Genomic DNA, 15,258 nt, shown 5'->3' on the forward strand with positions numbered 1-15,258 from the left:
ACTTTTATGCCACAAATTCCGAATTTCGGTTGGAAAATGGATTGAAGTACTCGTAGACATTTTTAAATTAAACTTTTATATCTGCTGTGTATTCAAGGTCCAAATTTAATGAAAACTGGACAATATAGATTTGTTCTATTTTTAAAATACCGTTATATGGGGATATACGAAAACGTGGATTTTTGTGGCCCGTTTGAATGCCGAAAATTAGGTTCGTAGAATTTTCGGCATTCGTAGAATTTTGGGTTCTTGGCGAAACCGCTGAAGCTAGAACCTTGAATTGTTGTGAAGGGGTGAGATAAAGTTTAGTGTTTGGGAATTCGTGCTGGGAGGGAATGTTGTGTTAGGAATGCAGTGAAGGGGTAAAACCAGAAGTCAAGTCTGAAATTTGCAATATGAGTCGCTGTTGGTGTATGTCTGTGATATGAGGTCGTACTTTTAGTAATTCGAAATAAAAAATATGGTAGCTGTGTAGGGGTGCGATACGGCAGATTTTTTTTTTTTTTGAAATTCTAACTACAGTGTACGGTACTAAAAGGAATTAAATCGATTAAATGTTGGTATTAAAAATATGTTTTAGTACAACAGACTCGACAGTGTTCACTACTTCCATATTAAATATTGTTCATACACTACCGCTCACTTGAATAGAACCCCCCTGCAAAATTTTTTTCAACCTCCATTTTTTCCAAATAGTACAAGATATGAAATTATTAAGTTTTATTATATTTTGCTTCATGTGTTTGGAGTAAACTTAGTCATTCACTTGCATTCAAATCCAATTTGTATAAGAATTATGCAAGGAAAACAAAATAAAGTCAAAAATTTTAGTAAAAAAATTGGCTCATTTGAATAGAACCCCCCTTTAAAACTTGGGAATACAGAAAGATTGTAGTAGAATATCGATGCATATTTACTCTATATTGAAAGCGAAGTACTTTCAGTAATATTTAGTAAAAGTATATCCCTCCTGATTAAGGATACACCCGTATATCCTGCTTTGGCAAGGATTCTTTAAATAATCGGGTGTAATGCCCAACAAAGCTTGCTTTTTTCATTCAACAAGTTTATTTTTGGAAGATTGCTGTCTCCTTTAGTCGTATATTTTACGCATAAATCATTCCCATACATTTTAGAGAATATTTTCCACTCTAGAATATGGCGGTCCCGCAAGGACATCCGCATTTCTTTTCAAAATTTTAAGTTTTTATGACTCGAAGTGTACAAAAGTTTATAAAATCATGATGAAATTTCCACACGGGATATCCAAAAATGTTACTCACTACTGGATATGTCTGTTTCAGAACTCCTTTGTAAATTGTCGTCCGCATTTAGGGTGAAAGAAAATGACGCCCAAGTCCTTCATAATTAGTAAGGACTCTCCTTATTAAGTAAACAATTGCATAACTATAGAACTATTTTTTTTCGCGTCTATTGAATGGAAGACCATCTTCTAAATTGTTTCTGTAGCGATGAATGTGCTTTTATGGTGCTGGAAGGCATTACTAATTATTAAGGACATGAGCGTCAATTTACTTCACCTTAATGCGTACGGCAATTTATAAAGGAGTTCTGAAACAGACATATCCAGTAGTGAGTAACATTTTTGGATATCCCGTGTGGAAATTTCATCATGATTTTATAAACTTTTGTACACTTCGAGTCATAAAAACTTAAAATTTTGAAAAGAAATGCGGATGTCCTTGCGGGACCGCCATATTCTAGAGTGGAAAATATTCTCTAAAATGTATGGGAATGATTTATGCGTAAAATATACGACTAAAGGAGACAGCAATCTTCCAAAAATAAACTTGTTGAATGAAAAAAGCAAGCTTTGTTGGGCATTACACCCGATTATTTAAAGAATCCTTGCCAAAGCAGGATATACGGGTGTATCCTTAATCAGGAGGGATATACTTTTACTGAATATTACTAAAAGTACTTCGTTTTCAATATAGAGTAAATATGCATCGATATTCTACTACAATCTTTCTGTATTCCCATGTTTTAAAGGGGGGTTCTATTCAAATGAGCCAATTTTTTTACTTCAATTTTTGACTTTATTTTGTTTTCCTTGCATAATTCCTATACAAATTGGATTTGAATGCAAATGAATGACTAAGTTTACTCCAAACACATGAAGCAAAATATAATAAAACTTAATAATTTCATATCTTGTATAATTTGGAAAAAATGGAGGTTGAAAAAAATTTTGCAGGGGGGTTCTATTCAAGTGAGCGGTAGTGTATATATTTTATTTCATTTCCGCATACGAAGTAGCGGGCATTTGCTAGTATCTATATAAACATTATCTTGTTCATTATACGTTTTGTAAAATCAATAACCCAAACTCTCACTTCTAACACTCAGTTGTTGCCGTGTGGGATACCAAATAAATAAATAAAATAGAAAAAACACTCTGGGGGCGTCCAGTCTCAAACGATTTAAACGCAAGGTGCTTCTACGGCCTCTTGTTCTTGGGAAGTGGGTTGGGCAGTAGTTTTAAAACACTCTCGCCTACTTCGAACTTTGATTTGTCAATCGCAGACTAGTCCGGATGTGCTTCCAAACTTGCAGTCAAAAATCCCTCTCAACAATTTTCTAACAAGTTTGTACTGTTCGACCTAATATCTGCTCGAGCTGGTGAGACCCCATTTTTCTAGGCATTTGTACACTGCTAGTTCTTGTTTCTCCCATGAGCTACTGTCAGTTTCAGGGACACCTAGGAGTTGTTCTTTACCTCAATGTGATACCAGAACAGCAACCCGTTTTTTCTTCTCTGTTTTGAGAATATCTGGTAATAGTTTTCCATGCCAGTGCACACAAATAGCCTCGTTCCTTGAAGCTGTTGCGTTAATTTTTCACGGTTTATTCTCCGCTGTTCACGGATAAAGCTTTTAGAGATATTATATTTGTAGGGATCCTATCCGATAGCTTCTACTGTAGCCATAATGATACTAGTAACGTTCCTATACACCTTACAGGGGTCCAGCACCAATGACAATTGCATAGTTACGATTTTCTTGAAGCCACACTTGATTGTTTTCGGGACAGATGGTTCTTCAGATTCTACGATACGTTTAGCATCAAACTAGACCTCATTGAAAATGTATTGAAATATGAAAACATTGACACACAAATTTCCGAAAAGGGAAATAACAACATAATTAATAATTTGTGGTATCTTAGTCCTGAACTTGCTGACCTGACATTATTTGATCCAACGGTGCAAAACGCCGTAAAGAGCCAAAAGGCGACAAAAATCTTAACAAAGCAAACATTAACATTTCTTCAGAAATATTCGATCCAAACTTCCAAAAGAGCAACTGCTGAAAATCCTAGAAAAAGGTCTGAGATAATTCTTGTTGAGAGATCAAACATTAACTCTGAATTTCCAGGAGACACAAAGGATGGTAAACAACTTAAAAGTTGCGAACTACATAGCAGAGCGTTCTTCAAGTAGTCAGCTGTACCCTATAGCTCCAAAACCACATGATGTCTGACTCTCGAATAAATTTAAATTTTTTTCGGCTTTTTTATCTCGAATTCTGTAATACCTATTTAGTATTAGATTTATTATATATACTTATATTTTGTTGTTCAGCAAGAAATGTTAAGAACAGAATGGCCTTTAATTTAATGCTTAATATGGACAAAAAGCTTTAACCATTCCAGAGAAATGGGTCGCCGAAATCGCTAAATAGCCAAAAAATCGAGATTTTCATAATGTCGAGGCCCCAGTGGCACATGTTAACATATTCCAATTGTGCTCAAACTTTGAAGTCTTAAAATCTGACCAAACTAAAAACTTTATGCGGTTGCCGCCTTAAAAAATCCGACATCGATGTGTTCCCTTTGAACAATAACCAGCCCAACGCTACAAATTATAACAAAGAAAATATTGAATTTTACATAGAACGTTTGATATTTTATCAAATTTTATATTTTTGCATAGTTTAATAATAAAAAATTTTATTACAATACCATTCTTTTATACCCTACACCACACTGTCGTAAGAAAACAATAATCTGCTAAAAAAATCGACGTTAAACGGCCAACTATCCTAATTTAGAACACTTTGAAGATTTTTAACGATTTTTCTAACATTAATTGACAATTTTACGACTTTTATGACGATTTTCGGCCAAAAACTGTTTGTATATTTTTTGCATATTCTGCATATTTTTTGCATATTTTGCATATTTTGCATATTTTTTGCATATTTTGCATATTTTTTGGCATATTTTTTGCATATTTTTTGCATATATTTTGCATATTTTTTGCATATTTTTTGGATGTTTTTGATATGACCCCAAATATCGAAAAGTTGACCCTTGAAACGCCTAGATCCAAAATTTGAGTCCAATCGGATGAGAAATAAAAAACATGCAAAAATCCGATGTCTAGTTATTATTTTTTTCAAATTGTTCACTTCAAAAATTGACTTTTTGCCTCGAAAACCTGCTACTGGCCCCATCGTGCACTGTGAGAAATATTATGCCTAAGTCGTGCAGCTTGGAGCTACAATATTCATGTAATTTGAAAAAATACTGATAAAATATGAAGAAAAAAATAAAAATCATATTATAATATTATAATTTTTTTTTTTATGGTTTTTTTTAGGAAAAAAAATGTTTGAGTTCTTCCTCTTTTTCGTCAAAATTTCACCCAATAGTGAAGATATTCCGTTGCAACCAAATGTTGGCTTATAGTTTTAATATTAACAAACATTTTTAAATCATTATATTAAATCAGAAGGATTTCCAATTGGGATATAAAATTAAAATAAAGATAGAGAAATCTTACATCACATGAAACGCATAGAAACCGCGTAATAGTGTAAATGACAAGATGCGCATACGATTTTCCAAAACAGCGAATCAATCCCTTTTATTTGATATACATTTTTTGAAATTCTATTTGGCGACTACGATGTAGCATCAGTAGGGTGCAAAAAAAAACAGACAAATGCTCATTTGAATTTTATGCGCATCAGATTTCAATGATCACCATTAAAAAATACATCATTCTATGCCATTTCAGTGCGATTCATCAGGAACCGTGGATGTAGCATCGCACTCAGTTTTTAGAAAAAATCTATTATATCTGCGGATTCGCGAACGTTTTTTAATATCTGCTTTCACACATTTTAAACAGGCGTTTCGGTCTATTTATCTAAGTAGGAATGACACATCCAAAACGCGTCTAAATACATTTTTTGCAGATTTTCGAAATTTGAGGGGTATCATATCTGCCGATCTAGTGTATAGATTTAGACGTGCAATGGCTTGTTAGATTCAGAACGCAAAAAAACTAAATATACGCGGGTTTCCACTGAAATCTAATGGCATTTGCGCACAAAAATTTCGACTTTGAGCGAAGATTGCCGTGATCCTTTGAAGGTTACACGCCCAAGTTATACATTAAAAATGCGATATTGCGAGTACTACAATCACATAATAAGCTTTTAGATAAATCCGGCTGTGCGTCCCGATTAGAGCAAAAATTCAAAAAACCCAATTTTTCAGTCTTCAAAATGACAGCATCCATTTAAGGTATATACAGTGTATATATTAAAAAATTATACATTAGAAATCTTATCTCTGAAGTGTATTATTAAACTTCTTCTTTGAGCATTAAGTTCTACATTGTGTTGTAAAGTTACTAATTGGAAATTCACCCAAAAAATTGGTTTCCTTCAACGCTTTTTTCCTATTTTGTACATTAATACGACCACAGCTTCCGCTCAAATTATTATTTTAAGAAACCCATCGGTGAATCGGGCTAAAACAGTTTATTTTACCAAAATCGTTCAAAAGTAATGGAATAGTACAACTGTTCGCGAGTTACAATACCCCAGTTTCAACATAAGCAATAATTCATAAGAAAGTGTTTTTTTTTTCATTGAACACGTTATTTTTTTAAACTCGTTGGAATTATCGGGACTTTACGGTATTCAAAAAGTTGGATTTTGATCGAGTAATTAATTCCAAGCATTAAAATAATCTCCTTGGCATTTTTGTAGTCCCACTTACTAAATTTAAAAAGTTTTCAAAATGATAAAATTATAAAGCTTTCAAAAATTGGACGCGATCGCGAAACTTTATCTACAAAACAACCATTGCCATTGTATTGTATACCCGTCAATAACGTAGGGCAGATCCAACGCCTGATCCATTTTTCGGTATAAAAATAGTTGGAACATCATGCCAGTCCTGGAGAATTATGTATATAAAATAAATTGTATTAAGGTGTATGTATATTGTATAAAGGTGCTTTAATGGATTCCAAACATTCGATATATCAACGTTTTAATAAACTCTGGGTTTGATTTTAAACATAATTGGATCTTTAGTTCTCAATATTAATTCGGCAATAAGCTCCAATTCTTCCTCTTTATTGGCCAAACATTCTACTACATAATGACGCAAAACATTGGCCACAATGGTCTTAATTTCCAACATGGCAAACTTTTGTCCAATACAATTGCGCGGTCCTGCTGAGAAAGGTATATAGGCATAGGGACTTAATCTTTCCGTACTGTAACCAGCTTCAAAGCGTTCCGGCTTAAATACATTTGGTTCGGGGAATAACTCTTCCAAACGACCCAATTGCAAAGGAGATATGCCAATATTTGTGCCAGCTGGGATGATTTTACCGTCTGAAATCAAAATGAGAGCGACCATTGTTATCCTGAGAAATCTGACTCATTAAAGACTTACTTATTTCGCACTCCTCAGTCACTTTTCTACCCAGCAGCGGTACCGAGGGGAACATGCGCAATGTTTCCTTAACGCACAAGTCAACATAATGCAAATTATTGAGATCCTCAAATGTTACCGGTTTTGTCTTGTCCTTTCCCAAAACCTGAATTATTTCTTCGAAACATTTCTGCTGACATTCTGGATACAAAGCCAAGTTGTAGAAACAGAACGTAACAGCCGATGAGGTGGTATCATGACCTTCAAACATGAATGTATCGACTTCTTCGCGTATATCCAAATTTGTCAATGGCTTGCCATCCACTTCGGATTGCAGCAAAATATCAAGGAAGGCCATTTTCTTCTTGGAGCCCGTGTCATCCAAATGTTCGTCGCCTTTTTGATTTTGTGCTTTCAGCAATTCTTCACGCCTCTGAATAATGACTTTCTCCGTGAAACCGTGCAACACGGCCAGCGCTTTCTTTTCCTCTCGGGCATATCTTGTAAAACGATAGGTCAAATCAAAGCGGCACAGAATGTCAAACATACGTTTGTGCAATACCATGGCAATGCTAAGGAAAGGGTCATTTTTAGAGTTCATGCAAATGGATAAAACGACAATACTTACGTCTTAACAGCTCTCACATACTCGGAATCGACATTGGTCTGGGCATTAACAGATACGCCCATTGCCGTTTCTAAAATGAAAGTAATAATAAATAACAAAAAACAACAACATACATTAATTGTTTTGTTTACACTGATCTTAATTTGTTTTATAATCTTATCTGGTACTTCAGTTATAAAAATAGATGAAGATAATTCAAAACTACCGTTGGGTGGTAGTACTATTAGCAATTATGGGGCCAGTTAACCCCCCATAAACTCTATCACAACAGCTGCTGCTAATTCCAATGGTAGCAAAAAGTGATCGATTGATATAAGAAGACATTTCTCGAATTTCATAACCAATACAGTATCGGCCAAAACTTAAGCACCCCCTCGGTACATTTTTTAAGAAAACAAAGTTATAAACTTATTTTTTTATTTATTTCTATCTTTATTATTGAAAAAAAAATACAAACTTAAGGTATTCTAAATTTAATAAATAAAGTTAAAATTCGAAAAACATTTAAAGTCACAAATATAAGTGTACAAAACTAAAGCACCCCCAATTAAACGAACAAAAAAATAGTGAAATCGATATTTCGTTGTGTATCCTTTATTCTGGATGGCACTCTCATATCTTGTTTGCAAAGAGGATATTCAATTATATGGTCTGTTCCTTTACTTTTGAAAATGGTAAAACCGGCAAAAGTAGTAAAAGTTGTAAACGGCTCCCATATGAATTGTATGGTGTTTGAAGTAAAGGAACGCTTTTCGAGTAAAAAGTGGTAAAACTTGTAGATTCTTGCGCGTAAAGGAACAGAGCTATTAATTATTTCAGGCGATATTGCCTCCCAGACTACTTTCGCGTCTTTAAATAAATTTTCTTTGGTTTTGCAATTTTTTCGGTTGATTTTTGAGTTAATGATCTCCCAAAAGTCCCAATTGAAAGCTAAGACCAGGGGATAGGGCAGGCCAATGGAAAACTTCTGTCGAATTGTTTTTGAATCACTCCTTAACCTGTTTTGACTCGTTATCTTCCTGGAATATCCATATAAGTGGCATCTCTTCTTCAGCATAAGGCAACATCAGGCATTTTAATACGTTCGATACTTGAAACGATCCATTTTTCCATTAATTTTATGAATTGTTCCAATCCCTTGCCCCCAAAAAAAATCCAGGCCAGTATGTTCCGCGTCCATGCCTTCGCAATATTCAGGATTTGACCGTTGCCTATTTGGTTCACTGAATCCTTTAAATTAAACTTAAATTCATCAGAAAACAGCACAGTCCTCCATTTTTGCACACTGCAGTCAAGACGAGTTTTTGGCGAATTCAAGTCTGACTTTTTCATTTTTTGACGATATGGAAAGTTTTTTGCTGGTCGTCGACTGAATAAGCCGGCAACTGCCTCTCTTCTGTAAATCGTTCTTTTGCTAATTATTTAAATCTAAGCGACTTTGCATTTGACCAGAAAATAGTGTAGGATCATTTTGGACGAATATGGACCATATCGGCTAAAGTTTTAGTATTAGTTATGTTTCTTTTAATTTTAACTTTTTTATAAAATTCTGATTTCCTTAAGTTTGTGTTTTTCAATACTAAAGATAAATAAAAAGATAATAAATAAAAAGAAATTTACAACTTCGCTTTCTTAAAAAAACTTTCATTTAAACAAATTTACTGAGGGGATGCTTAAGTTTTGTACATTGTGATGTAAAAGTGCACTAACACACAAACGTTACCGATTCTTTAAAGAATAATCTGCATAAATATTCACCCCGGTAAAAGCAATTACATGGGTTATTTTCATCCAAGTCTTTTATATTGCCACAGTTTTGCACATTAGTGTAATAAACTGAGACCACCTTATACAACATGATATTAAATTTCCTTACCACATATTGTGTCCAGGGTGCACAGATTTACCCAATTGTACAAATCGACTCCTGCATCTGTTTGCATACGATACTCCTTGTCTAGATTCCTTACCAGTTTGCGGGACTCACGTTCAAAGACCGAAATAAAACTATCGAGTATTTTAAAATGGAACGCCGGCGTAAGAGCCTTTCTACGAGAATGCCACTTTTTACCGCTACTAATTAGCAGACCTTCCCTTAGCCATGGCTCCAATGAGGCATACTCATGGGCTTTGTCATTGAAACGTGTACTGCCCAAAACCTCTTCGACGTCTTTCAAATCTCCTAGCAGTATATGGAATGACGGACCTATCCACAGCTTGTAGGTAGGTCCCCACGTTTTACAGAATTCTTTGAACAGTTTCACATATTCATGCGATTCCTTGCCAAGAAAATGGTGTCCATGACCAATTAGAGGCAAAGAAGGTGGACTGGAAATGTCCCTTGTGACATCGATGATAGGTTTGTACTTTCTAAAATATACGATTAGACCGATTGTGACAAAAATGGCAACAACGCCACCGAAACAAATTGCAATGTTCATTAGTACGGTGAAGATCTTCTAATCCCGCCGGCAGTTGGATTTTAACTGCCTTTAATGCAGTTGAACAATTATTCGTGGTCACTCTGATATATTCAAATGATAAGATTTGCTTATCAATAGACCGAAACATGTACGTACATACGACGTATGTCACATAAACTTGGCACTTTGGACATCAGCATTTGAATTGTCTGACCCTTTAATATGAAACATTAGGACTAACATACAGTGGCACAGATAAGTATACTTACCCCTTACAAAGTTTGTGTAACTAAAATGCAAATAGTTTTAAGGCGTACGTATTCTTTTATGTGTTGTGAAAATTTAATTTCTTTAATTGTAATAAATATACGCATTATATTAAAATAAATTTGTGTAATTATGGTTATTTTGTCCCCAAGGAACCCCACAGTGCACTTGTTGCTATAAAAACCCCAATACTTATCTGTGCCACTGTATGTAAAGTATGATCAAATGTTTTTTTTTTTTTGTATAGAAGATGACATTATTCGCGGTACACAGCTCATTTATATGTTAATAGTGTGTATTTGGAACGGGAAAAATGTATTAATACCATCCTTACCACAAATCGTATCCAAGGTACACAAATTTATCCAATCGTACAAGTCAAACCCCTTCTCCGTTTGCATGCGATATTCCTTGTCTAAATTCGTCAAAAGTATACGGGATTCCTTTTCGAAGACATCAACGTAACGTTCCAAAATTTTAAAATGGAATGCCGGTGTGAGGACCTTTCTACGAGAATGCCACTTTCTACCACGACTGGTAAGTAAACCCTCTCTTAACCAAGGTTCCAGTGTAGCATACTCCTGAGCTTTATCGTTGAAACGAGTGGTACCCAAAAATACTTCGACGTCCTTGAGATTTGATGTGAGCATATTCAGTTCTGGACCAAGCCATATTTTAAACGTTGGTCCATATTTTTTGCCAAATCCCAAAATTGTTCGGAAATTTTCATGTGGAGGTTTGCCAACCATATGATGGCCATGTCCCACAATTGGCAAATATGGCGGACTGGGTATATTGGCGGTGATGTCAATCATGTGTTTGTATTTTACAAAATACAAAACTACACCGATTAATACAAGGACTGACAACAATCCGCCCGTACAGAACAATATGTTTATCACAACGGTAGCTACCATCTTCTTCTAATTCTAACGACTGCTTATACTGAACTGACGTCTTTCCTGTTTTGAGTTAAATTTTGTTTGGTACCTCTTGCTAATCTTATCGTGTTTCTGTAATCGATGTCTTCGTTTCAATTTTCAATTATGCAAAAACAACTTTCAATTTTGTGAGGACTAATTCCATATTAATTTAATGTTATCTTTAGGATCATATCAGTTGAAAATGGTTCTAACGATGGACGGACATAGATATGGGGAAAATAGTGGTAAATACTCCAATATGGGATGCTGTACTAATTAAAATAGTTATTTTTCATTGAGTTCGTTTGAAATTCAAAAGTTTTAAATTTAACTCAGACATTGGCCTTTGGACATGTTTTTCTATATCGATTCGAAAATGAATGCCGAAGAAAAGAAGTAAAAAAAATATCATGTCGACAGAGAATACCCTCAGCTTGTGTGAATTGAATCTTCAGTACATTTATAGGTAGATCAACTACCGGTTACACAATCAAAATCATTTTCAGATTTTGTGGCCCGTTTTGTACGTAAAAGCAGTAAAAGACCTAAAAGTATATATTTATATTAAAGGTCAAAAGTCTTGCGGAGGAGGTACCTGAAGGAATTCAACGGCATGGTCCATTTTTGGAAGTGGATCTTGTTTTGGGAATCCTTTCTTTTACATAGATAGCGTGCCCTCAAGTCATTTCAGCTGGTCAACGTATAACATAGAGGTTCTGGACCAATACGTAAGAAAGCATTGGCTTGCCCATGGAAAAAATAAATACGCTGTAAAGAGGACCACAAGTAGTAGCATCGAAATAAATCGCCAAAGGATATTCGAACAGACCGTAAACTGAACTTAAACATAATTGTTTAAACTTTGTGGGGAGATACCCTAAGGAGGCTGATCCGAGAGTTATGGGTGTGATATGGTTTTTTACAACTTTCGGGCCATTTTCTCAGGAAAAATTTGAAAAAACTTGTACTGTCGTAATAGGGACAGTGAATACAAGTGGCTACAATAAAAATCAAAGCGATTTCAGAGCACCTTTAAGAAATTTGGTGTGGGAGGTACCCGAAGGAGTGGACCGAATTAGTCCACATTCGAACTTTATCTAAGATTCGCAAAATTTTACGATATGCAAAGTATGGACCAACTCAGTTACTGCCTTCGAGTGTTATTGTGAGCATGATATTCTTGTTATTTGCAAAAATACAAAGAAAATATGAGGAAACAATAAAAATTGTATTATTCTAATTTTATTATTTTCTGATTTTATAAGAAAAGTTGAAAAAAAATGTTTTGAGTTCTTTCTTTTTCGTCAAAATTTAGTGCAATAATGAAGATATTTGGTTGCAACAGTATTTGTCTTATAGTTTTTCTATTGGCGAACTTAAAACGTATATAAACCGCATAATAGTGGAGGTGACATCGTGCGCATCCGATTTGCCAACACTGCGAATGAATTCCTTTTACTCGATATAAAATTTATTAAATTCTATTTGGCGACCACGATGTAGCATCAGTTTCAAATTAGGATGCAAAAGACAATAAAATGTCATTGATTTCCACAAAGTACATTTACATTTTATGTGCATCCAATTTCAATAATCACCATTAAACAATACATCATTCTATGCCATTCCAGCGCGAAATGACATGGATGTAGCGCCTCACTCAAGGTATTTTTCAATGTTATGTTGATTATTTTGTGCCTCGATCATAGAAACAATTGAAATTCCAATAAAAATTAACTTTATTTTTGCATAAACTAACTTTTTTAAACAGAATATTTTCACAATTCCCACTTCTAGACTGTTTCCTAATCATATGTTTTTGTTCTGATTGGCGGACTTTCGTATCGTCAGTTACTTTACAAATGCTGAAAATCTGCGAAATATTATGTTTCTTAACGCCGTTGTATTTAACAACTGCGAAGCTACGTGTTTCAAAACGTCAAAAATATACATTATTAAAGCAAAAAAAAGGCAAACATGTATCATTGTTATTTCTGATACATTTAGGGCCTATATATACATACATACATATATAAACAAAAAACTAACTACTTTTCAAAATCAAATCCTAAAGCATGGCATACACTATCAAATTGGCTTGTCCATCCGATGAACTCCTTCTGTACGTGTGTGCTTGATAAGTGTGTAGCAAAGCATTCAATCAGCCTTCAATCTGCAACCGAAATCTTCAAATTTTCCTCTAAAAAACGAATGAACTTTAACTTTGTTATTTCTTCCCAAACACAATGTTTTCTTTTTTCAAAATTTCTTTTTCACAATTTTGAAAATAAACCATATTCATCGGATTGATTGGTTTTCATTTTGAAAATCAAAACTATTTTGGTTTTCCTCAATCCATAAAATACACACACACATTCTCATATTTTGAAAAATGTACACATACTACTACAAATTTTGACATCAAAATTTGATAGTGTATGGGGCGCTTAAGAAGGAATATTGGTTTGGTACCATCCACACCCAACCATGTTGTATGCCCCCTTGCTGGCATACTCCCAACCAATCTAAGGGTACAACATTTGGCAGCTAAGGAACTTATTCGTCTGAAAACACATAATAGACAGCTTTATGAACATTTCAAGGAAACTTTCAACAGTCTTAAGGTTGGTTATGACATACATAAATATATCAAACAAAATTGAAATTATGCTGAATTCCTTCAACGTTTCGAAACATAATCTTCCACTTGAATGTATCAAAGAGCACTACAAAAAAATCATCAACGATTTGAGAACGGAAGGCGTTTCCATTTGGGCAACTGATGCCTCGGTAACTGAAAGCCGCACTGGATGTGCTGTATGTAACATATCTTCAAACCAAAATTCTTTGTTCAAAATTTAAGGAAGTGTTTCGTATTAACTGGTGAACTGCATGCCATTGAAAAAGCTGTAGACATTATTATAGAGGAAGGATTTTGTACTGCTATGTAGGTCCACGTTTTCGTATAGCCCCCATACAAAGTGACGTGTGGTCGTTTTAAGGAATTTTTAAGATATTTGTCCCATTTTACCACGGAATTGGTTGTAATTTGGTATTTTGTGTTTGTTTTATTTTATTTTTAGTTTGTTTATATAGGTCCACGTTTTGGTATAGCTCCCATAGGACGGCATCTCTCGATTTTCGGTATTTTGAAGGTTTTAGCCTCATTATCACACCGAAATGGCTGAAATTTTGTATTTAGTCTTCGGTGGTGGTATAAAACTTTCCCCCAGAAATGTGTAGATATAGGTCCACGCCTTCATATAGACTCAATTGAACGGTTCCTCCCGATTTTCGTTATTTTGAAGGTTGTGGCCACATTAATCCACCAAAATTTGGTATTTGGTCTTCATTTGGGGTATTAAACGTTGTTTGTATAGGTCCACGCCTTTATATAGCCTCATGTATTCCACCGAAATGGCTGAAATTTGGTATTGGGGTATTAAACGCATATGAAATGTGTCGGTATAGGTCCACGTCTTCATATAGGCCCCATAGAACCTCAATATCCCACCGAAATAACTGAAATGTGGTAGTAAGTCTTCGTTAAGGGGTATGCAACATTCCACCTGAAATTTGCCGGTACAGGTCCACGCCCTCATATAGCCCCCCTAGGACGATATCTCCCAATTTCGCTATTTCTGAAGGTTTTAGGTATGTTATGCTACCAAAATGGCTGAAATTTGATATTTCGTCCTCCTTTGGGACTTTCTCCCAGAAATTTATCGGTCCACGTTTTGATGTGCACCCACGGGACGGTACATCCCAATTTTCGGTATTTTGAAGGATTTAGCCTCATTATAACACCGAAATGACTAAAATTTGAAATTGGTCGGTATAAGTCAACGTCTCATATAGCTCCCATAGAACGGCACCGTCGATTTTCGGTATTTTGAAAATTTTAGCCTCATTATTCCACCGAAGTGGCTGAAATTTGGTATTTAGTATTTTTCTGGGCTACAAAAATTTCCCTCAGAAATTTGTGGATATACGTCCACGTTTTGATGTACCCCCCGTAGAACGGTATATCCGAATTTTCGGTATATTGAAGGTTTTAGCCTCATTATAACACCGAAATGGCTGCAAGTTGATAATTAGTCTTCGTTGAGGGTATAAAACTTTTCACCTGAAATTTGTCGGTATAGGTTCATGTCTTCATATAGCCCCTATAGAACGGTACCTCCCGATCAATATCAAAATGGCTGACATTTGGTAGTTAGTCTTCGTGCCCCACCGAAATAGCTGATATTTGGTATAAAGTTTTTGATAGGGGTATGAAAAGTTCCACCCGAATTGTGCCGGTATAGGTTGACGT

General features: G+C 34.9%; 1 protein-coding gene across 12 annotated transcripts in view; it reads right to left on the reverse strand.

Moving 5' to 3' along the window:
- Nucleotides 1-6,259: 6,259 nt before the first annotated feature.
- The window catches only part of Cyp4d1 (Cytochrome P450 4d1), a 52,826-nt gene continuing 43,827 nt past the window's right edge, over nucleotides 6,260-15,258 (reverse strand). For 10 of the 12 annotated variants that reach the window (XM_073974117.1, XM_073974123.1, XM_073974124.1 and 7 more), the window contains 3 exons: nucleotides 7,331-7,400; nucleotides 6,724-7,274; nucleotides 6,260-6,662 (listed from right to left, as the gene is read on the reverse strand). In XM_073974117.1, coding sequence (XP_073830218.1) covers nucleotides 6,313-6,662; nucleotides 6,724-7,274; nucleotides 7,331-7,400 — 971 coding nt within the window. In that variant the 3' untranslated portion in view covers nucleotides 6,260-6,312. Of the gene's footprint in view, nucleotides 6,663-6,723; nucleotides 7,275-7,330; nucleotides 7,401-9,206; nucleotides 9,822-10,354; nucleotides 10,973-15,258 lie in introns of those variants that run through there. The other 2 variants (XM_073974120.1, XM_073974119.1) reach the window with 2 other exon arrangements.

Source organism: Musca autumnalis, unplaced genomic scaffold, assembly GCF_047663935.1.
Source record: "Musca autumnalis isolate F117 unplaced genomic scaffold, ASM4766393v1 scaffold_3, whole genome shotgun sequence".
Lineage (NCBI taxonomy): Eukaryota > Metazoa > Arthropoda > Insecta > Diptera > Muscidae > Musca > Musca autumnalis.